Source organism: Daucus carota, chromosome 4 (genome assembly GCF_001625215.2).
Source record: "Daucus carota subsp. sativus chromosome 4, DH1 v3.0, whole genome shotgun sequence".
Lineage (NCBI taxonomy): Eukaryota > Viridiplantae > Streptophyta > Magnoliopsida > Apiales > Apiaceae > Daucus > Daucus carota.
This window is the reverse complement of record NC_030384.2, coordinates 29,959,475-29,984,996: the sequence shown is the minus strand read 5'-3', so window position 1 is coordinate 29,984,996 and position 25,522 is coordinate 29,959,475. Positions and strand designations below refer to the sequence as shown.

General features: G+C 32.5%; 1 protein-coding gene and 1 long non-coding RNA gene across 3 annotated transcripts; one reads left to right on the top strand and one right to left on the bottom strand.

Annotated features, from left to right (window-relative positions):
- Positions 1 to 3,558: 3,558 nt before the first annotated feature.
- LOC108215774 (protein TONNEAU 1a) lies at positions 3,559 to 16,120 on the top strand. Of its 2 annotated transcripts, XM_064092304.1 has the most exons (9): positions 3,564 to 3,728; positions 8,664 to 8,796; positions 9,969 to 10,057; positions 10,843 to 10,965; positions 12,103 to 12,236; positions 12,324 to 12,349; positions 12,433 to 12,589; positions 14,807 to 14,872; positions 15,765 to 16,120. In XM_064092304.1, the coding sequence occupies exons 1-8, from the start codon at positions 3,642 to 3,644 to the stop codon at positions 14,826 to 14,828; spliced, it is 771 nt and encodes a 256-aa protein (XP_063948374.1). In that variant the 5' UTR covers positions 3,564 to 3,641; the 3' UTR covers positions 14,829 to 14,872; positions 15,765 to 16,120. The 2 variants fall into 2 exon arrangements, with proteins under 2 accessions (XP_017243831.1, XP_063948374.1); XM_017388342.2 differs by lacking the exon at positions 14,807 to 14,872 and having other exon boundaries at positions 3,559 to 3,728.
- Positions 16,121 to 24,721: 8,601 nt separating this feature from the next.
- On the bottom strand, positions 24,722 to 25,292 carry LOC135152397 (uncharacterized). Its single transcript, XR_010291495.1, has 2 exons — positions 25,166 to 25,292; positions 24,722 to 24,969 (listed from the first exon to the last, which is right to left on the bottom strand). It is a non-coding gene; the product is annotated as an uncharacterized LOC135152397 (long non-coding RNA).
- Between the last annotated feature and the right edge of the window lie 230 nt (positions 25,293 to 25,522).

Genomic DNA, 25,522 nt, shown 5'->3' with positions numbered 1-25,522 from the left:
GCCGAGTGCCAAAAACATAAAATTAACATTGATGTCATTGTGCCCATAGGACCTTTTACTTGCGAGGATTTCAGCTGTACTGAAAAAATTGGTGTCGCCTCTGTGAGCAACTACAGTAGTGTTTGATGCGAAAATTGCTTGAGGTTCTTGAACAGGAAAGCGTACTTCACTGCTGCAACAGTAGAGAATCAACAAGGAGTTTTTGTTACCCCGACTGCATAATTCGTTATAACTGATGATTTAAGTGTACTTCCTCATATTACAGCATCAACTCTTGCAATATTGAAAAATGTTGGATTTAAGAAAGGACTCTTATTCTTGGATCAACTGAGGTACATCAAATTCATTTTGTAATATATCTCCATAATTTTTCAGTTTACATGCACATTTGTGTTTTTTGACTATTTCTCCTCTCTGGAGATACTTTACTTGCTTAAGTACTCAATCATGTCAAAGACTTCTTTACAAAGAATGTCTTTAAGTGAAATCTATGTTATCAACTTATCATAGACAAATCTGTTTAAACAATTACTAATAGTAAGACGAGTACAGAGGGCAGCATCAGCTTGAAGAAGATGACAGTGAAAGTATTGGTTCATACTCTTGGCCGAAGCTGACGAAGATTTTGCAGAGCTTCTTTCACCTTTCTCTCCATTCCTTTGGGACAAGTAATGAGCTTGTCAAGTTCGAGGCATTCATAACCACTTGTTGCAAACTGGTACAAAAGTGTTTTAAAATGGGAATGTCCTCTGGTTAAGCATTATTATCCCTCCAACCAAAATTTTTCCCTTGAGGAATCCACGACTCCATCATTGTTGCGAACATAACATTTTATCTTCTGCCTGTGAACTCTAATGGCAGAGGGCTGAATCTAGTGGGCTTAGGAATGCCATTACAATTTCCACCTTTAGTAAATCCAAAGGCTTCATAAGAATTCATTAACGCACCAACAATGTTCCCGCTGACAGATGACTTGGCAGTGACTCCTTTATCATCATCAGCTTGTTTCAACTATCTCAATAGTTTGAAAGTTCCTCCAAGGATCAAGTAGTCGATATAGGAATACAAGAAGCAATAATACAAGATAACGAGTGTAAGTGACTAGCAGCATAACTATTCGCAACTCTGCTGATAATATTGTTGCTGCAAATCTTCTGAAGGCTCAAAACTTGCTGTGGCCTGTGGGCTTCCCTGAACACTAATTCAGTTCTAACCAATTGCCTCAAAGACTCTGTCGAATAAGCACAAGCTCCGGAAATGGAAGTACCAGGATGTAAGTTTGATGTGTTTTTCCATCATCTGTTAAGCATTTTAATTGTCATGTGGTTTCCGTTTAATCATTGTGCTACTCTAACACCAATACCCGTCGTATGTACTTTCCCATTTTCAAAATTTGTCCACGGAGTGCTAATCGATCCGCTGTTTTTATAATGAATAGAAATTTTCTGCGATAAAAAAGAGCGGATATTAATTGCCAGGGACCATCTCCCTTATACAAAACCCGGAAACTACTTCATTTTTAAAACGAAACTCATCACAGCAATGCAGAGATTAGTTAATAACCCCTGGCTTGCCAAATCCAAAAACAATCAAATTTTGATCAACCTGCATTGGGTAATTACCATTTTCTGGAACAAACAGTTTGCACATAAGTAGGCAATCTTATTGTTAAGTTGAACATTTGCGGTGATCTCTTTCGTTGTAGACTTGACTCGTTTTATTGCAAGTTAGATGAGCTTTAACAATTGTTTCAGACCAGATCTTAATATCTTATGTGGTCTCGCTCCTAATTTTTAGACCTTTTGTTTCTCCAGAAGTAGCCTAGGGACTGGTATATCTGCATGAGCAAATCTTTTGCAATTAATTTCAGGCCCTGTACAAAAAGGGCTCACCTACTTTTTCCTGCAATATTAGTTCCAGCAATACTGTAATAATAACTCAACAAGATAAATTATTACTCATGTCTTTAAAACTGAGTTACTATTATGAGGAATAATAATAGATGATTAGATGCCATAAATACACCAATCGTCAATCGACTATACTCTTTGCTAGGCTACTAGCAGTACTTCAGGAGTAACGGATTTCTGAAAGTACAGATTTAGGCATGCGGGACGTTGTTCAACGGTTGCAGAACAGAGAACACTGATGTTTAGGCATGATTTATATTTTGAGTCCGATATAATAATCTTATTTAATTTGTGAAAAATGTTAAATATTCAAAAAGCAAAATGGTATTTTCAGAAAAAATCAAATATAGTTGATGGTTTATGATTCATTTTACTCACATTAATAATAATGAGAACAGATGTATGCACAAAGATCACACAATTAAATCTGCTATCATTACATAAAAATATAATTCAACTATAATCTTATATTTATCATAATCAACTATAATATTATATTTATCATAACTAAAATTACTCATATTCAACTATACATACTTATCATAATATTATTATTTAGAAATATAAAATATGTTACAATCTCAATAGACTCCGGCTAGGAAGCAATTTTAGCTTCAATTGAGCCAAGTTTTCAATTTCAATAAGGCCTCAGGGATGACAACGGGTTGGATCGGTTCGGATATTTGAGATATCCAAATCCAAATTCAAATTATTTTTAAAATTCAAATCCAAATCCAAATCCAATCGGGTTTCACATATCAAATCCAAATCCAAATCCACGGGTTTCAGATCGGGTTCGGGTTTGTTCGGGTTTATCCAAAACATGAATCCCGAAATTTATATAGTATTGTAAAAATATTATTTTTGATTTTTTAGCCCTTAAATTTCATTATATTTAAAACTAAACTACTTTAATAATAAAGTATTACACAATAATAAAATTTTGAACTGTATTTAATAATTTCTAAACACAAATCTTCACTATATGGAGTATGAAATTTTAAAGTAACTCATTAGTTAAACATAAAAAGTCACTATAACCCAAGAATATACACATTCACACTCTATAAACAAAATTTAGTAGATTTAAAGTTGAAAAAAAGTATATTAGTATACACACACACATATATATATTTGGATTTTTTTTCGGGTTTCGGGTTTGGATCAGATTCGGATTTCGGGTCGGGTTTCGATACGGAATACCTAGTATCCAAATCCAAATCCAAACTCGTTCGGGTCTAAAAATCAAATCCAAATCCAAATCCAAAATATCGGGTTCGGTAAGATCCATTCGGGTCGAAACGGTCGGGTATCCATTCGGATCGGTTTTTTCTGCCTACCCAGATGTGTGATGAGTCGACGTCGAGGTGCCAAACCAACTCCGAAAATTTGCACATGTACCACCTCTTGCAAGATTTTTAGTTTTTAACATCCATCAAACAATTCAAATTTTGATAAGTTACTTATAATTTGAGTCATGCTGGTCGAAATTTTTTCTATCAATGTTTTAGACAATTTTTCCCTTTAAAAAACAACACAATAATCCATTAACAAACATCCGATATATATAATTTCAATATCTATCTAATTTATACCCAAAATTTATTAAATAAATTCAAGATTCAAATTTAAATAGCTATGACATATACAAAATAAATAGGTTTTGATCAAAGCCTAAAAACGCGAACAAAAACACTCATCGTCGAGGCAGGATCGAAGTGGAGGAACAAAATGGACGATTACACTCGAGAAATGATGGATTTGAAGACTCTCGTCACCCGCACCCTCGAGAAAAAAGGCGTTCTCGCCAAAATTAGAGTCAGTCCTCATTCTATACTTACATTTTGTGTATCTATATCCGCACAGATCTTCAGGTTTTTCGTTTCTACATTTCTAATTGCGCCTTCGTTTTGCTGTATGCTTAATCTGCGTGATTGCGGATCTGAGTGTTTTCGTAATTTGTTTGCTGGAATTCGGATGGTTTCTAGGGTTCGTTTTTTGAATTTTGATGTACACACGTTTAATTTAGTAGTTTCTGAGAGCATAGGTGAATGCTTTAATTATGGATTAATTTTTGTGCAATTTTGCTGAAATTTGTAGTAATGTCTGTGGAAACGGTTTGGTTTGGAGTTTTATATGAAATGTAGAGGGCGAGGGGGACAATTTTAAGAATTCGAGGAAGATATATAGGGTTTGATGAAGTGGAAGAATTTTTAATTTGTGAAAACTTACTTTAGTGATGACTGGATAACCTCCTGTACTGTTGCTACCGCAATGTAGCAGAAGATTGATACTTACCTGGATGGGGTTGATGGATGATTACTAAGGTCTGTGGCCTAGGTTAGTGATGGAGGGGTGTGCTCCTAAGCTCTACCCAAGTGGTGGAGCAGGCCTACCTTATTTGCGACTGTGTAGCGGAAGCACGTTTCTAGAGGGTGCAAAGGTGTTGTAGGGTTTTCAGCTCAACGTATTTGTCTAATTATGTTATACGATATGTTCTGCTTAAGTTTTTTTAAGGTTTATCTATATGAATAGCAAGTGCATTAGTACATAATGATGATTCCTATAAGTGCCGCTTTCTCTTTTGTATTTCTTTCTCGGTAAGGGCATCACCAACTTGTGTAGGGGTGTAACTGGTGTCATTAAAAGAGCGCATATACGAGATGCGATTAGCACCCAAAACACAGCGCTTTATGCGCCTTGATTGATGCGCTCGCTTTTGTGCACCTCGAGTGCGCAATGCGCATGATAAATTGTTTTACTTCAAATCTACGTGATAATGAATTTGGTTGATTTATTAATTAAATCTATACTTATTTATAAATTAACAACATTCTGCCCCTATATATTATTAATATATATGTATTTTTTTCTTGGTTGAATCCGTGATTTGTGCTTATGCTTCATTGGGTCTTAGTGCTTCTATGCACATATGGGCGTAACTCTTTTTTTTTTTTTTTCTTTTTAAATGCATTCATCCTTTTTACATTTTTAATTTTTTCTTTCTATAGTTTCTCACTTGATACTTCAATTCTGCCAACGCTTAAATCTCAATCCTCCTTACAGTAAATGAAAATAAAATTATTATTTATTATTGACTATTAACTAGTTTATGTGGTGTCTTGCTATTTATGAAAATTTTAGTCTAGATTATATTTTTTACCCACTGATTTTCGGGCCTAGTCAACTAGTTTTTTAAATATTAACACTATATGTGGGATGATTATGTGTTCACGCTTGATGGATATGCATTGATTCTTAGTTTCTTACACCTTCATAGACCGGGAACTTTTTTTTGGTTGAAAATCTATCAGGGGTTGAAGATAAATTTTTTTTACCAGTCCAATATTTTTCATGTTGTTACTTTGTTTGTCCTTGGTAGTCCTACATTAATTTCCATCATAGCTATTCGTAAATTTAGGATTTCTATGTTTGTTTCACTTTATCATGTAATTTTCCTTACAGTTAATGTTTCATTCAAACCTCTCAAATGATAGTACCATCTTAAAGAATCGGGTCCAAAGCTATACTCAGTTGAGGAATATTCGATTAGGAAATGTTCCGATGACCCAATTTGCTTAAACCCCTATCTGAAAAGACATACTTCATATAAGATACATTTGGTAAAAAGTAAAAACTAAAATATGTTTTTATCCTTTATAAATTCTTAAAATTTGACCTAATGTTTTCAGCTGCACAAACTCCTGTTCTCTAAAACATTCCTTCCCTTGTCAAATATTCAAATCATCTGCCATTCTTGACATATTCCGTTGAACAAGTACTTCCTATCTCCATATGGTAGATTTTGAATGGGATTGTGATCAGCTTTATATAAATGGATTGTAATTAATGTTATTTCTGTATTGCGATTGGAGTGGATATTTTATTCCAAGTTTATGTACCATTTCAGAATTTAGAATATGGTTTGCCTTTTTTTTCTACACAGGAAAAATATATACATCATATACATATATAAAATCCTAAAATTTATAATGCTCTTATGATTAAAAACATTATATTTATTTTAGTCCCAGTTTTGTTTATATGTTATATATAGGAAAACAAGTAAACAACGAAATGTAGTCAACCTTGAATAAATATCCTTTCTTTACCATCATCCACTATCACTTGAATTTGGAAATATGTATATACAATAATACTTTGCAACTGAATCAAGGCATCATCTTTTTTCTGTCTTCTTCTTATTTTTTGATTAGTTTTCCATTCCATATCTTGTTTTCTGATCCGCGTTCTCAAATGAGGGAGCTGGATAAGGGCTCCATAGGACTTCCCGCAAAACGTGCATCGATGAAATGCAGAGTTTGGAAAGTAGAGATTAGGATAGAGGATGACCACTTAAATTAAAGGGTCTGACTTTTTACTATCGTCCGACAGTTACGAACGCTTTTGCTTCGGTTCAATACATAATGACTGAAGCTAATTTTGGTTGGTTAATCGATCAGTTCATCGATGGTCGGCAAGTATGATGGTTCTAATGATGATCTTGCATGTATTTCGGGTTTATCTCACTGGTGGATTTCAAAAGCCTCGCGAGTTAACTTGGGTTACAGGTGTGGTTCTAGTTGTATTGACTGCATCTTTTGGTGTCACTGGTTATTCCTTACCTCGGGACCAAATTGGTTATTGGGCAGTGAAAATTGTAAAATGAAGGAGAATTTGTGATAATTTGAACCCTTTTATCATTGTAGGGTCTTTGAGTTTGTGCACTTACGGAAGGAGAGACGAGGACCAGAGGAAGACCTTTTAATTTAGAGGGTCTCATTGTTCAATGGAGGATATGTGTGATATTGTGAACCCTTTTATCATTATAGGGTCCTTGAGGTTGTGCACTAAGATTTGATACAGATGCTGAAACCACAGGTCACAGAACTCTTATATAGAGAGGTCAAGTTCAACTAACTTTTAAACTGATAAACCTATATGATTGCCATTACCAGAATTCACTACTTATACAAACGTATACTTCCATTCCATCTTATTATGTTTCGAGCTATGTTTTCTATTCAAAGTAAAAAATATGCAAAAAATTAAAGGATAAAAAATAAGGAACAACGGAAGTAATTGATAACGATTAGTGTATAGTATTTGGTTGGGTGTGTTTTCTTTTCTTTGATAATGGTGGTTGTGGTATGTGATTAACAGAGTAGTAGCAAAGTACAGAATAGGAGTAAATGTATTGAGAGCTCCACTTTGACCTCTTTAAAACAAGCGAATATGGTGAAATATTAAAATAGACTATTAATTGCAAATGACCATAATGTATGAGATTCATTGTACATTTTACTCGCCTTCTAGATAAAAGTTATGTTCTCACAGTTTTGAAATTTGAAAGTCAATTGACAGCAAAACAATCTCTTAAAAGATGATCTAGTGTATAAATATACAGTACTTCTGGTTCCAAATGTCAATTTGTTGACTTCTTTACATTTTTTAAGTGCAAGGCTAGAAAAATTGGTAGAAGGAATATAGATAACTAAAATGACCAGGAATCTAGGAATCTTGGCACTTAATGTGGCTAGGGTTTTCAAATTATTAATATGCTTTTATTACAATAAGTGATGAATACATGTAACAAAGCTAAAAAATATTTTAAAGTTAAAATTAAATCTTAAAGAAGACCCATTCCAAATATTACAATCATCTATATAAATGAAGTCAGGAATCTTCACAAGTGTTGGGCTTCCAGAGCCTGGAATATTGTTTGATCCATCTTCCTTTGGGCCTAATCATTTGTTATCGAGCATCATATATCTAAACGTATTGGCCTTTTGGATTGAAGTGAACAAGTAAACCGGTTTGAGAGCTTGTGATCAGATGCTGGTCGGGATGGGTGATTATGCCAGAGAAATGAAGGAGATGGAAGCTCTTGTGTCTATCTTTACCTAGATAGGAAAGGCGTTTTCTTCAGGATGCGAGTCAGTCCTCATTCATCATATTGTTGTTCATACTACCGATCAAGTTCTTATATCTATAAATGGAAAGATCTTTACCTTTTTCTCCATATGTTGTGTATGCGTGAATATACCTTTATTTTCTTTTATGTTTGGTATGAGTAATTGGTGGAATGTATTGTTTATCTGGTTTAATTCATTGCTTACCTTCATTTTCTTGTATGTTTGGTACAGGTAAAGTGGAATGGATTGTTTTTGTGGTTTAATTCGTTGCTATAATTAGGGTAGGTTTTAGGGTTTGTTTCAAAGTTTGTTCGTTTGTTTTTGATTATTACATATATTGAATGAATTCAGAAATTGTTCATAATTACTACTTCCTTTGAACTAGCAGCTTCGTAATAATTATTTATATGTATCCTCAAAAATTCGAAAATATATTAGTACATATTTTGGAAATATTTTTGAAGATTTTTTTTCTTTTGTTAGGGATCTTATCAGAAAAAGCTTCTCTACTCCTTGAATCAGGGGAGTGTCAGTGCGTTTTTTATTCATACCCTCCTTGCCTTCTTTAGGTGGGACATGTTGAGGATGTTTAGTTAGTATATATTATTTTGGAAATACAGTCTGTGTTTGATATCGAGAAATTACCAATAGAACAATATAGTCACATAGTTATATGTAAATTGTCCATTGTGCAATCAGTTTGGTTTTTTATGCTGAGTAATCATATATATTCTGTAAATCTATAAGCAATATTCAAAAAGTATACATACAAGGTTCTGCATATTTTAGCATACCTGTTTAACTCTGTTTACATGGTTTACACATTGATGTATTAAAGGCTGAGCTGAGGGCTAGTGTATTTGAAGCTATCGAAGAAGAAGACAGGGTAGTTGAAAAGGAAGAGGGTTTACCTCCTGCTCTGTTAGGTAGCTGCAATGATCGTGCAAAGGAACTTCATGCGTCTCCTTCAGGTTACTATCTTAATTTGTATTTTAACAGCGATTGTATGGATGCCTATTGTCTGGTGTTGTTCTTCTAACCAATCGAATGTTTAATATATCGATTTGGGAAATTTTCATGAGCACTTTCGGTTGAGTTCCTCGGCTTTTATAATATCAGAGTGGAACTGGTTTATGTATTTTCACATATGACTATGTAAGCCATGGTCGTTAAGAATTTCAATCATGTTAATCAAGTTGCCTCACTCTTTTTGCCATATCCTATATACATACCTGAATTAAATGAAAAATAAAATTAAAATATAAACCCTTACCGCACAGAAGTCCATTGCCTATACTTCATGGACATGCTCTTGCTTGTATACAATTCATTCTCATTAGCAATAAAGAGTCAAAATGAATATGTGCCCCAATTTGTGGAATCTGCCCTCATTAAAATTATACAAGTCTTCCTATTCACTTCAATATCTGATATCTCGCTAGTCGCTACTAATATAAACTCTAATAAATGAGTGAAAATATTTGTAATAACATTTAGTATTAAGTTTTCTACTCTATTGATCCAAAATATTTGGCATATGGGCAACAGTAGGAAATAGATTCTAAAGATATTCATCATTGATCTAAGAATAATCAACTAGTACGTTGGAATCATTTTGAATGAAAATTTCTCTTAGTTTTTCCTATTCTCCATGTAAACTCGAGGCTTCATCATCTTATTCACTCGAACCATACCCGCATATCTGACAAACTGATAATGGAACTTTGTCATGCCACTGATTGCAGTAAATGTTTTTCTTCTCTTCCTACTCATGTCTTACCAACATGGAGTATCATATTTTTTATCTTTTCACTTGATACTTTACAGTTACTTTTTTTGTTCTCTCCCTTTACACACATCGCAAAAATGGGTAATATTATTATTTTTATTTATTTTCTATGCAGTAAATATTATTGCTCCCTCCCTGCATACTGACTGATTCCCCTTCTACAATACTTTGTGTAGAAGAACTTTGGGTCCTGTCTAAGACCTTGTCCTGCTGGGCAGTTATTTAAAAGTTAACAACTCAAATATTCATAAGTTTTTTTTCCGATATCAGATTGTTGTGTATCTAGCTTATGCTTGACCTGCTGAATTTATATGTGCTGCTTATTTTTTTTTCGTCTTAACATGCTATCTGCAGGGAGACTTCTAACTGCACTACTCTGTGAATATCTGGACTGGGCACAACTCAACCACACCTTAAAAGTATATTTGCCTGAGTGCAATATGGTAATCATCCACTACTCTATACCAATGTGGTGTTAGTTCATCAATCCATTTTAATGATTTTTGATTTTCTCTTAAAACATATGTATAATGTATGTATATGTGTGGAAAATAATTTATACTCTATGTGTCTATCTTTCTAGAAGGATTATAACAAGCTGGATGCACAATGCAAGAAATTGTTCATCATATGTACATGTGTGTGTGTGTGGTCGCATCTTATATATAGGCATATATTATAATGCTTCAGTAAGAGTTTCAACTCATAGGAGGTTTACATCATGCGTACAAACACACAGACACAACATGCATATAAATGTTTTTTTGCGTGTGTAATTTTGTAGGACTTCTATTTGTAATTTTGTTGGATTCATCCCACTGTCATTTTGAAACAGAATTTACTCAAGAAAGAGGTATTAGAATATCGAAATATTCAAAGTGATTTTAAATTGACATTTCTTACACTTTCCTGGTTTGATATTGATAGTCTGGATGGGCGTTTGGTGTAAATTAGTTTGGTATTACATTTAAAAGAATGATTTGTTTGAGAAGAAAATAGGGAACAGAGTAACTAGAGTATACTCTACTCATTAATCGAAGAAAACATGAAGTAAAACAAAATAATTATATGCAGACTGTAGTTGAATGCTGGACCAACTTAGAATCGGAAATTATTTGGGGAACTAAATATATTAGAATGCGTTGCTTCTTTTTTTTTTTTTTTTTTTTTTTTTTTTTAAGTTTCAAATATAAACTAAGTTTTTATATTTTGTTGGATATCTTTGTAGCAAAAGGATGCATGGAAATCTGAGTTAAAAGACTTCAGTAACAAGAATGGATATGATCTTAACAGCAATGGGGATAGTGGTCCTTTGCTTCTTGATGTCCTTGAAGGATTCTTGAAGTATGAGGTTTGTATATTCTGCTACTTCAGATCTCAACTTTATTGTATCTTTTCCGTGATATGATTCGTTCATTGACATGTAGTAGTCCTTATTCCTTATCCATGTGATTCCATCACATGTCATAGTTAAGTTATCTTGACACCTTACTTATATTAATCAATGTATTTGCTATGTGATAATGTGTGAATATAGAGTAGTTCATGATTTAGTTGTACTAACTCTGATAATTGATGTTGTCTGACATTCTAGCACCGGGCATTAATTAATAGTTACACATACTTGTACCTCTTGATCAGTAGACTAATAATGCTTCTCGCTTGAGTAGGTTGTACTACTTGAACATAATATTACAGAACTGCAAAAAATCATGCCATACGAATCATCCACATTGTGGAATGTCCTTTATTAAGCAATTTATGGGAAAATTGTTGTTTAGTAATAATGAAGTGCAATACACGTTGAACGCAAATGAAGGATGCCCATTAGGCATTTGGTATATGATAGAGTGGAGCACTATATAGTCTAGGGCCTGTATAGCGTAACATATGAAATGTTGCTTTTTAGAGTTATACACTTATTGTGTGACTATTAAGTGGAAGCAAATCTTACTTGAATAGTTGAATATCATTGCAAATCAAAATAACTTTATTAATAAATAGGACTTGAAATATATAAGAAACACAGAATTACAAAAACGTACTGACATTTACATTCAAAAAGGATCATGTTTGTTTCTTCGAGTTAGATGGCAAATTTGAAATTAATTTAATTGCCGGAGAGTCTCTATTACTCATCTCAAATATGGAAGATAGTCTGTAGTAGATCTCTCCTCTTCCTCTCCCCTTCTCTCCTAAAAAAACTCAGGAGCATGGCTATGAAAGAACAAAAAAACTTCTCATTGTGTCCTTTCTCTTCTCTTTTTCCTCTTTTCTGACTCGAGAGCACAGTAATGCATAGTGTTCGGATTTCATAATTTTATTCATAGCTTCATAATGTTTCTGACTAATTTTGATGAATTTATTTTCATCTGTGTATCTGAATATTCATGACAATGATTCAATTTTATTTTAATGTATCAATCTGATATTACATCTAATTCACTTGAATTGGCCTGCTGATGATGGTGTGGGTATATTTCCGTAGAACTTATCACAAGCCATGAATACTGGTAGGAGATCAACTGCTCCGGATCCTGAATCATATTCCAACATAGAATCCCGAAATGCTCGAAGACCTTCATCATCAACTGTTGCAGGGGGCTTACCTCCCTTGGGAAGGTGCTTGTCCTCTTGTATACATTATTTCACTTTTGTTTACTTTACCTTTTTAATTTAGTGATTAACATATGGGCATTTGTTTTGAAGGCCGGGTCCTGTTTCTCAATCATCAGGTATGCATTAAGATTTTGTTACATTTGTTACTTTGGCTTGATCTGTTACTTGTAACTTTCAGTAATCTGTTTTTATCTGCCAGATAGGAGAGGTGGATCGTCTGTCTCTGGCTACAGAAAGGATGAGTATGACTGGAGATATGATAGCAATGAACATTCAGAGGAGGTTGGTCAGGCGTCATCTGCATTGGAAAATCTTCGGTTGGATAGAAAAGCTCACAATTTGACGACTTCTTGGAGGTGTGTATCTTAAACTCAGAATATCTTTTTTCCATCCCTCTTTTCACTCTCTAGTAATGCTCGGAAGAAGTTAATGAAAATCAGATACGTGCCCATTTAGTGGCTTTGTCAAATGCAAAATGATTTGGATGCACTCAGAAGTCAGAATAACATGTACGACTTAATGAAGTAATATTAAACAACAAACGTAAACTGTAGCAGAAAGTTCCTGTTTTATCACTTTATGTAAGATGATGTTTAGAACTTTAGATGAAATATGGTTAAATTATCAATGCATGAAAAACACAGAATAATGTAACAGAAGGTGAGACATAAAGATTCTGTTAGATTCGCAAGTAATTAAATTGATAATTTTGAGAGGGTAGCCTCAGGCAAGTCTTGAAAAAGCACATTAATTCTTGCAATATTTAATGAACAGACATCAAACTAAGAAACCGAAGTGTATCAATCACTAAGTTGGAACTTAAAAGGGTGTCACAGAAAGATATGTTGGCGTATTTGGAAGACTTTCTACACTAAAGAATAGTTTATGTAATTGGTTTGTGTAATGACTCGCTGTGTTGCTCAACTCGGGTATGAAGTTTGACTCCACATGGATCTGATCTTTACCTTCGATATATGAAATTGGTCAAACTGGGAGCCTGTACTCATTTTGGGAACGGGTGCTAAATACGTCATCATTTTGTAATTAGCAAGTATATTAAATACGAGATTGTAAGAAACACTAAGCATAATACTCAGATCAAACATGAAATTGTTCAGGATTTGCCAAATATCATTACACGCCTTCATATTAATACAAGTAAGAGGCGGCAGCTTGGCCTCTTTAATTTTTATCTTCTAAAGTGTATCTCAATCCTCATATGATCTTTCCAATTGTCAAGTTTTCCAAGTTTCAGTTAAATGACAAGGATAAGGGGAGTTATTTGCAAATTCCATCCCTACACTTGGGGCCAAAATCACTTTAATATACATACTTTCGATAATTGCGATAATTGCGGTACGGATCCTAACAAGATAACTATGATTGCAGTACAAAATAACGCACTGCAGTGCAAACCATTGTTGTTAAAAATTAACGTTACCGTTAAAAGGTGACAATTTTGACTTAAAAAAGAGGGTCTTAATTATAATGTAAAAACCCCCCTTAATATCGATTAATTCTCAGCTTAACATCTAAACCCGTTTAAATATAAACCCCCTAAAACAAGGAAACTAAAAGCACCAACACTGAAAAGCACAATTGCTAAACATTGCAAGGTATGTAAAAAACTCAGAAAAGATGGATGAGGCGGCAGAGAGAAGGTTATTTGCAAGGGTGAGTTACCCCCTCTGTCAATATCCACAGATCTTTCGGCCCATGATTGCATGCCCACTAAAATCAACAACCCCTGTGTGTTTTCACTGTGTGTAACACAAAGAGTGACACTGTCAAGCAAATAGAAAGAAGAAACTTCATACACACACACACACACAACATTGTACTTGCTCTTCTTCTCTCTTTTCTATATCATCATCATCAGCATCTTCACATGTAATAATCTCTTTTGGGACCGGAGGGAGTATATGGAATGGAAATACTAACAGAGGCTATGATAACTATATTATTTCTTTTTCTGAGTTGCTCTTGTGGTGTGTTGCAACCATAATTTAGCTCTTCTTTCTTAACTTCTTATTCTGGTTCGCCTGGAAATATGGGTCCTTCACTCAAACCCATCACCCATCGTTTTTGAAGAGAAACAAAATTAAGAAATGAATTAACAAATAATTAGGGTAGATACACATTAAGGAAGAGGAAGAAAGTATGTATCTACGGGGAGGCGACCGTTGGAACACGTTTTGCCACAATTACCCCTGACTAAAATGACGGTAACGGTCAGATTTAACAGAAGTTTGTCCAACAAGTCTGTACTGCAGCGTGTTTTTAAGCAAGGGGGTGTGTCTATATATTGACTTGTCCCTCTGACTCCTTGTACATCATTTTGAACTAGATTTTGCTAGGTGAAGTGTCTGGTTTTAATATGAGAGATCCCACATTCATTATATTTCCCGGTCGACATGGGTATGAGGACAAAATTGGAGTCCGGGTAATGGACTATATATTACATTGTGAACAATGTCAACTTTGGCAATATGACAGTTGAGTTATCTCAATAGTACGATACCTTATTGAATGGTTTGGCATGGTAATAACCTGACATTAGAATGTCTTGGCAGGTATAATACCAGTAGAACTTAAAGAAGTCACATCATAAATTCATAACCACGCAATACTACATCTCTGTAAGCACCCCATTACGAGAATAAGCGGGTTATTATTTGTGAAACTAAACAGTTCACAACCATGTGTGTTTATTATGTATTAAAGCAATCCAGTTACAGAGCAAATTCTAATAGAATAAATACAGATACTTTATTGATTTTGAAGCCAAAGAGCAAGGAGTTTGACAAATTCACCAAACCCATATGGTCATTTAGGATGTTAGGGTCTGCTTAACTGCCACAAGTTCACCTGCCAAATCACCAGGTTCTGGAGGGCGGTTGAATAGAAAATTGACTATATGGGTATAAGGAATTCCAGTTTGTGCTGTGGATGATTTGATCTATGAGGAGGCGACATCATCTTGGTGGATTTGGTGCTGTTGCTTACTCGTTTTAAAGTGCTGCATGATGATGTAGAGAAAAAGGTTAATTGATTACTCGGGCAATTGCAGCCCGGTCTAGGAGTTACTGCAGTTGTTCTGATAACTACAACTACTACCGCCCTGGGTAGAATTTGTCTTAAAATAGCACAACCTTTTGTTCTACTAGCTAACTTAATTCATATTTTAGGGAAGTTACGGGTTGTAAGATATCTAGGATGATACTTGAAATTTTTCATGGGTTATATTTGTGAAAAGGTCTTTCGGTGTGCACAAGGGATAAAATTTCACTTTTTAATTCTCAATTCTTCTTTCACAAACGCATTGGCCTTGTTCACCATAGACGTGGATGTTATATATTAATTGTGGCTTTTCAAGCGTTAGGCCAACTTCTAAAATTCCTATTCTGATATATGGTTATAAAGTGCTGGTTCTTGTTTGTGTGTATATATATACAAAAATATGTTAAATTGAGGCCAGTTTCATTCTATAATTTATTAAAGCTTATCTGCATCTGCTGAATATGGTTGCAGGCATGGTGGGGATGGAGCAAGTGAAGATGACGGTGGTAGGCCAGACCATATGTAAGCCGCAGTTCACATGACATCCTAAAAATACTGACCATGTCTGGTGTTCTGTCGCCTTTGAATTATGCTGCCAAATGTGTGGAGTAAAGTTACCCTGTTTTATTATATTATTACCATATGTTGTTTGTTTTGTATAACCTTTTATCTTCTTTTTTTCCAGCCAACTATAACCTTTTCATGTTATGCCGAGCTAAACGAACTCTTGTTATTAGGTATTCATCTACTAACATTTCTGGTCACAATGGAACCGTAGAATGTTATAAATCTATCATACCCTTGCAGGATCGGATTTGTTTTGGGCACCTCCGAAAAGGTCTCGAGTTGTTCTAATTGCTTATATTCTAGCTTTATGCAGGATCGTTCCATAGTATATGGGGGCTCAGGGATGAAACCAAAAAAAGGGGCCCCTATTTTTTTTCTTGAAATAATATAAAATAGAAAGTTTAGTCAAACTTCAATAAAAAAGAAATAAGTACCGAGTGTTATCAAGAATTTAAATACTTACGGACCAAGTAAAACAACTCCGACGAGCGTTCCTCGATGCAAAATCTGAGATGACAATTTCTACATCAATATTCTCGAGAATATTTTTTTCGATGCACAAAATTGCAAGATCATTCAATCTTTCTTGTTACATTGATGATCGTAAATAATTTTTCAACAACTTTAGCCTGGAAAAACTTCGCTGATGCTATACTCACATGTATTGACAAGATTTGATGAGCAATTGCAACATTCAGAAAACAGTTTAGGGATTTGACAAACTCAAGAATCTCAATTGGAGACATTAAATCATCAGGCACATAAACTTGCAACGTTTCTAATTCTTGTACAAGAGCCCCCAATTCAAAATCTGACAAGTTGTTATGGGAGAAAGTAGATACCAAATTGCTGCAGTGCTTCTTCAGTTTATCATGATCTAAAGACTTTAAGGTTGGAGAATCACACGGAAATCCAAAAACGCCTTCAAATATCTTTAATTGCTCAAAGCGACTATTTAATGAAGTAACTGCAACATCAACCAATCGCAAGAAAAAATCAATTCTAAAGGACTCTTCAGCTGATTTTAATTCTTCATTGTGATCTGTTTCATCAAATTTCTTTTTTCTTAAAACACGACGTTTTACAGGAAAACAAGGCTCAACATCCATTTCAACTGCAAGATCTTTAGCGACATTCATGCTAGAAACAAACCCTTCTTCTCTATACTTGTTGAAAAATAACATCACACTTTCTAGGTGTTTCACGGTAGCACCAATGCACATAGATTTAGATTGAATTTCTTACTCACCATGTTAATGGAAAACAAAATTTCATACCAAATAACCATGCCAAGTAAGAATTCAAAATTTTCAAGTAAACCAATCAAACTCTCTGCTTCACTAACTGACTTGGGATCATTGGAGTTGTCCCTTAATTCTAATAGAGCCAACCTGATTTGAGGAGCTTGAAATCTAATAGCTTTTACACTCTTTATACGACTTTCCCAACGAGTACTATTGCAAAATAGATTTCACAGTCAAGCTTGGAACATTATCAAGTAAAACCTTCCATCTTTTAGGAGAACTAGAAAACAATGTATATATACGTTGCACAACTCCAAAGAATGAAATAGCTCTAACACAAGAATTAGCAGCATCACAGAGAGTAAGATTAAGACTATGACAAGCACATGACATATATAAGGCTTTTGGATTTATGTCAAGAATTCGTTTCTGAACACCCTGATGTTTTCCTTTCATATTAGAACCATCGTCATAACCTTGACCTCTCAAATCATCAATATTCAGATCAAAAGACTTTAAAGCACTTAACAATTCATCGAATAAGCCTGATCCAGATGTGTCATCCACCTTTAAAAACTCTAAGAAGAACTCTTCTATTTTTATCTTTTTACTTCACATGCTTACACATCGTACAATTAGAGTCATTTGTTCTTGATGACTCACATCAGGTGTACAATCAAGAATAATGGAGAAATATTTAGCCTCTTTAATGATAGACAGAATAGAAGTTCTAACACTACTAGCCAAAAGAGAAATCAACTCATTCTGTATTTTATGACCGAGATAATGATGATGTATTATATGATTTTGAATGCGGCTAACATGATCTTGCATGACCAAATCAAATTCTGAAATCATCTCAATCAATCCCAAGAAATTACCATTACTATCTTGAAAAAGCTTCTCATTCGATCATCTAAAAGCCAAGTTATTTTTAGCCAGACAATAAGATAATAAGATATAGCAATTTATGGGAATACTGAAATGTGAACCTTCGAAAGCCTTACATTGAATCTTTTTTCAACTATTAGTATGCTCATTCCTGTTGATACATTCACCTGCATAGTTGCATATACACATGAATGCATGTATATGTCTGGGTGTTGTATCACCTATTCACCATGTTTAGTCATAGCTAACAAGCAGTGTCGTCAACGCTTTTGTTAATTGTTAATCCCTCATCCTGTGACTCTTGTCATCTCTCTTCCCAACATTTTAGTGTCACCATCAATTTACATGTTTTTTGCATCGTTGTATATGTTCAAAAATAATTTCAAAATTTAATATATAAATATGACATTTGTGCACGTGAAGTTGTACTGCAGGACCCTAATTAATACGAGAAATAATGCTAAGGGTTCTAAGGGTTCTTAGGGTAGTGGTTTTAAATGGAACATGACCCTAAAGTATGAAGCTACATGGCTTCCTAAAATGTGGGACACAAATGACTTGGTGAGAATACTAAAGGAAAACATCAAGCTGTAAGAAACACAAGATTTTTATTCAAAGTTTGGCCTCCAAGAGCATCTCCAACAGCTTAGTTATATGCAGTGTAGAATACTAAAGGAAAACATCAAGCTGTAAGAAACACAAGATTTTTATTCAAAGTTTGGCCTTTAAAAGTATATCCAGCAGCTTAGTTATATGGTGTCCTAAACTAGTAATATAAGGAATATGACATAAAACACAACTACAGCAGAGTCCTAGCCACCCATTCTTTAAAAAGTTAGGATGCCCATTTCATTCCTCAATTTTAAGGATTGTAGAACCATTCCTCATACTATTTTTGAAGAATAAAATATTCACTTCTCTCCTTTTTCCCACTCTTTCCCTCATTTCTCTCTCCTACTTACAAGTTGAACATAATGTTATAATGTTATAATAATAATAATAATAATAATAATAATAATAATAATAGGGAATAGAAATAGAAATAGGGAATGTTGTTGGAACCCATTCAATAAAATGTAGTAGTCCCTTAAAAGATACATATTTTATTATATATTTAGGGAACATGTTAGGACTCTGCTAGAGATGCTCTAATCTTCGATAGTCTATGTCATGATCTATTATAAACTTTGTAAGAAGATATATATTGATCAACAAAATAAACCACAATTACAAGATCTAATAATCACCCAGTTGCTAAAATAGTTGGCTGGAACAGTCTGTTCCCTTGAGTAAACAGCTCACTCGATCCAAATTAAAGTCCCTCTAACAAACACGTTCCTTTGAAATTTTTATGGAAAAAAACAGGGTATCGATATATTTCATCATATGCATAATATAATAATTGTACTATACGTCTATACCATGTTTCTAAGATCTTTTTGTTTTAATTAGGATGAATTTTCAATATAAGTAGAATAACAAATACAAGTATAAAGTAGAGTGTGTGTGTGTGTGGGAGAGGCTGTCATACCTTACCTAAGTGTGTATGTACCGGTCTTGTTACAAAATAACATTAAACTATAAATGAATAAATATCAATATATCAGTAAGTGAATAATATATTCATTTATATATAAAGAGATAATCTTGTTATATAATTATGTTCTATTCATATTTTTTTTTCCTTTAAAAGATCTCAATTGTATCTCTTTTGGGCTTATTAAAAAAATAATAGCGAATCCAAATGGCGTATGGGTCATGATATTAAAAATCGAAAACAATATTATTGCTAATATGAGGACAAAAATCATTGAAATTTATTTGACTGAAACATAATTGATCAATGAATCAAAATGGTACAGCTTTGTCTTTGAAACTTTTCAAAGAAAGAAATATCAATTTCCTCAAAATATTTTAACATTGATATCAGGCATGTAGGCACTTGTTTACGCATTCATTTGCAATACACCGTCCCAAAATATTTATATCTACAACAAATGAAATATTGTAAGTGTACATAATTTTATGTGTGTTTGTGTGTGTATTGTATTTGTAAGGAAATAAAGCATTACCAGAGTACCACAACTTGTGCTAAATTGTTTTACACCAACCGAATCTGATACAGGAGAATCATTACAATTAAGTAGTATGCATGCTGCCATACAAATAGGCAACAACTCTTTGGTCCTTGCACATGAAAAACCACACGATGATATGCATCCAAGTGAAAACTTCTAACCATGACCACCATTGTTATGAGTTTGTACTGCTCCAATGTTAATCATTGTAGAGTCAATCACCATCATCGAGATAAAAAGTTTTATGAGAGTATATTTCATCATTGTTGTTTTCCTATTTTTATCGAATATTAAAGATATATAGAATGATTTTACTCGAGTGGGTGCAAGATGTAAATTATTTATACTCAATATGCATGACTTATAGAGAGATATATTCTTATCATTTGGGATATGACTTTAATGCGATAATATTCAGATTTCAAAATATTTTTATAATTTAATAAGGATGTTTTAAATTCAAAAGAACATATCTCTATGTAAATGAATATTTCATCCAACTAAAATAGTGAAACGTATGTAGTTCACAATTATATATAATCTATGGATTTCAATTGATTGTATATAATCTATGATGTGTGTGAAGAAAGATAAATTCAATGGAAAAGTAGAATATTTTAGAGATATCGGAGATTATATATGTTCTGTATGTTATAAAATATATTATGTGTACATATATGTTCGTCATACATATGTAATCTCTAAAATCACCGATATAATATGCCTTCATCTAACTTTTTCATGTGGTTAAATACGGAAATTATATGTATTTATACAGTACACTTAAAGACATAATTTAGTGATAAGCAGATTTAGTAAAAATTTTAACTTATATTCCTTATATAATAATAAAAATGTTTAGAGTTTAATTTTATCACCAACATTTATATTTTAATCGAGTAGTGTTCATCTTTGTTAAATAAAATTTTTTGGATAATTATTCATAATAAATTTTTTTTTTTTCATTTTATCCTGGATTCATTCATCCAATCAAATATAATATATGTTTTTTGGAAAAGAAATGATTAGTAGGATAACTTTAAAATCATCAGCGTCCATATGTTGCATACTCAAATATATATATCTTGTTGCATATTCATACTTTTTAATCAAGGTGTGTGTATATATAATTGTAAATATTTTGGACATTTGTGTATTAATAATGTAAAATATATCATTTTATCATATATATTGTTGATCTATATTTTTCTCTAAATTTTCTAATGTAGGAGAACTTTTTTTCTTCAGAATTGGGTTGTTGTACTAATTCATTTTACTCGTTTTGTTCCAACCATTTGTTTACAAATTTTTTTGGATGTCTCATCCAGTTCTTTACATTTCAATATTTATCAAATATAGTTAATGAGTTTTACCATTTTTTTTTCATTTTTCACACTACTTTTACTTCACTCCCTTCTATATATTAAAATTAATGGATGTCATCAATTCACCCACCTTTTTTTTGCCTACTGTTTTATACAACCTCTTGCCCAAACCAAATGTAACAAATTAGCTGGGACACGAAAATAGTACCAATTGAGTGAGAAGGATTTTATATAATCACATCAGAGGCATCATGAATATATTATAAACACAATTACCGATGAAGAGTTAGCATCATGGACATAACTCCCCTTATTATTAAAAATAATAATATGGAATCCAGATGACATATGAGTCATGATATAAAATCGAAAACAATATTTTTGCTAATATAAGAAAAATCATTGAAATTTATTTGACCGAAACATAATTGATCAATGAATCAAAATGATACAGCTATGTCTTTGAAATTTTTCAAAGAAAGAAATAAAAATTTCCTCAAAATATTTTAACATTCAAAATATTTTAACATTGATATCAGGCATGTAGGCACTTGTCGACACATTCATTTGCAATACACCGTCCCAAAATATTTATATCTGCAACAAATGAAAATTTGTAAGTGTACATAATTTTATGTGTGTCTGTGTGTGTTTGTGTATGTATTTTACTTGTAAGGATATAAAGCATTACCAGAGCCGTTATACCGAGCACAAACCGATTGAGCACAACTTGTGCTACATTGTTTTACACCATCCGAATCTGATACAGGAGAATCATTACAATTAAGTAGTATGCATGCCGCCATACACATAGGCAACAACTCTCCGGTCCTTGCACATGAAAAACCACACGATGCTATGCATCCGAGTGAAAATTTCTCACCATGACCACCATTGTTATGAGTTAGCACTGCTCCAATGTTAATCATTGTAGAGTCAATCACCAACATCGAGATAACAAGTTTTATGATAATATATTTCATCATTGTTGTTTTTCTATTTCTATCAAATATTAAAGATAGTATGATTTTATTTGAGTGGGTGTAAGATGTGGATTATTTATACTCAACATGCATGACTTATATAGAGATATATTCTTATAATTTCGGATATGACTTTAATGCGATAATATTTAAATTTGAAGAGATTTTTACAATTTAATAAGGATGTTTTAAATTCGAAAGAACATATCTGTATGTAAAATGAATATTTCATCCAACTAAAATAGTGAAACGTATATAGTTCACAATTAGATTATATATAATCTATGAATTTCAATTGATTATTTGTAATCTTTGAATTTAATGTATTGTATTTGATTTGGATAATTTGCGGATTCTAGATCAAATGCCGCCGAGCTGATGTGCGGTTTTTAAAATTTAAGCACAATATTCCAAAATCTCATAGATTATGGTGAGGTTTCAAAAAACATGACATATATACTTAACAATCCCGTAAACTCCATCATTATATGAAGTTCAAAAAAATCCATCAACATTTGAAAATTAACATATTTTAATGGATTTTAAATCATTCAAATTGAATACTATCGGATTTAAGTATATTCCAAAATCCCGATTGAATACCACTAGATTTTGTAGCATAATTTAAAACCTTATTTGAATACTTCAAGATTTCGATAGATTTTTTGAAATCTGAGTTGAATATCCCTTAATTTCATGAATGAATAGAATCCTTTAAAATTTTAATTAAATACTCCCCATAAAGTGCGTGAAAAAAGATAAATTTAATGAAAAAGTAGATTATTTTAGAGATATCAGAGATTATATATGTTCTGCAAGTTGAAAGTTATAACATATATTATTTGTACAAATATGTTGGTCATACATATGTAATCTCTAAAATCACAGAAATAATATGGCTCCATCTAACTTTTTCATGCGGTTAAATATACATTATCCACAATAATATATAAAAGTTTATAAATACACGAAAACACTAGTTCACTTGGAATAGAAATAAAATCTTGTGAAATTATATGTATATATAGTACACTTAAAGACATAATTTAGTGATGAACAAATTTAGTAAAATTTCTAAATTATATTCCTTACATAAAAATAAAAATGTTTAGAGTTTAATTTATCACCAATATTCATATTTTAATCGAGTAGTGTTCATCTTTGTATATATTCACCTTTGTTAAATATAAATTTTTGGATAATTATTCAAATTTCATTCCATTTATTCTGGATTCATTCATCCAATCAAATATAATATATGTTCTTTGGAAAAGAAATGTTCAGTAGGATAACTTTAAAATCAACAGCGTCCAAATGTTGCATACTCAAATATATTTATCTTGTTGCGTATTCATACTTTTTAATCAAGGTGTGTGTATATAATTGTAATTATTTTAGACATTTAGTGTATTAATAATGTAAAACATATCATTTTATCATATAAATTGTTGATTTGTATTTTTCTCTAAATTTTCTAATGTAGGAGAATTTTTTTCTTCAGAATTGGAGTCATTGTTGACTTGTTGTACTAATTTATTTTACTCCCTCTCCATGTTCCAACTATCTCTTTACAATTTTTTTTGGTGTCGCATCAAATTCTTTACATTTCAATATTTATCAAATATAGTTGATGAGTTTTATCCCTTTTCCTTCATTTTCACACTATTTTTAGTCCACAATCTCCTTTTTATACCTTAAAATTAATAGATCTCACTACTTCACCCGTTTTTCTTTCTTTTTATTTATTTATTATTTTATACCTATTTCTTAACCCCCGTGCCCAGAAATTGGCTGTGAATCATAAGCTCGTGTATATCTTGCTCACTTTTAAATTATATGATTATTTTATTTATTAAAATATATATGGTATATTTTTTTTATCTTGCATTTGTTTGTTTACCAGAAGTAGAAGCAGGTTCTAGTTTCCACTTTTCTTGACCCGTTTGTATAAATAAGTATAAACATTTTTAAGAAGTTGAGAATTTTAGTTTTCTCTTAAAACCTCTGCTCATTTTCCACACATTTTATTACTTCCCATTTCTAATCTACTTCTCTAGCAACTTTTTTAAATTTGCCCAAACGACCCCATTATAATTCACACTCTTTACATGTTTACACACATACACATACAAGTCCGGGAATCTTTATGGTAAAAACACCATGCAACATATTTTCTCTCTATTAGTAGCAATGGACAGTTTTGCTCCGACAGGCAGATACTAAACCCTGTAAAACTTAAAAATCTTACATTCACTTGATAATTTCAGGGGTTACAAGTGCTGACAAAATTGACTTTCTGGGAAAAGCTTGGATGATCAAAACTACTAGATAGACTAACAATAGAATGGAATTTAAATATTATTGATACAACAATTGATACAAACAGGCAAGGAAACAAAACTGTGTAACAAACACTAGTGCAACTAACTCAAAACCGTTCAGAATTGTGAATTACTTAGGAATGTAACCATGCACCTAGCACTCTGAAATAACTTATCTACTGATTGCCATACTGTTGACTGAAGTTCTAGAAGCTTTTTAGCCTTGTCCTCTAAATTTGACTGCCTTCGAATCGACTCCCCATGAATCTGCCAGTAGATAATCAAGTATTATACCATTATTATTAAGAGAAGAATTAATAGAAAACAAATAGGGAACCACATCAAAATATCAAATGCTTGAGATTACATAATATCAAAGCTCCACTATTTTTAGTGATTTTAGAGTTGTGCCGCAAGTTTTAATGATTTTAAAATTTAATGGTCCAGAAGAACTTTTTGTTACCTTCAGAAATAAACGTATAACAGCTTGAATGAATTCGAAATTGTTTCTGCATGAGAGCTCGTGAATGAAATAATCCAACAGAAGTTCAATGGAATGCAACTCTGGTTTCTTTGTAGGTTCTTGCTTGTGGTCGTTTCGTCATCATCACCTTCTATAATGTGGAGCATTCTAAGTTCTACATCCAATGTTGAAGAAGATAGCCTTTTGATATAATATTATAATATACAATTATTAATAAATAATTTATGAGAGTTTTCAACTAAAATTAACATTATTCTTAGATAATTTAATGACCCCGCTTCAAAAATAATATTATAAACCTATACTGTCTATCTACACTATGATATATATTGTTAT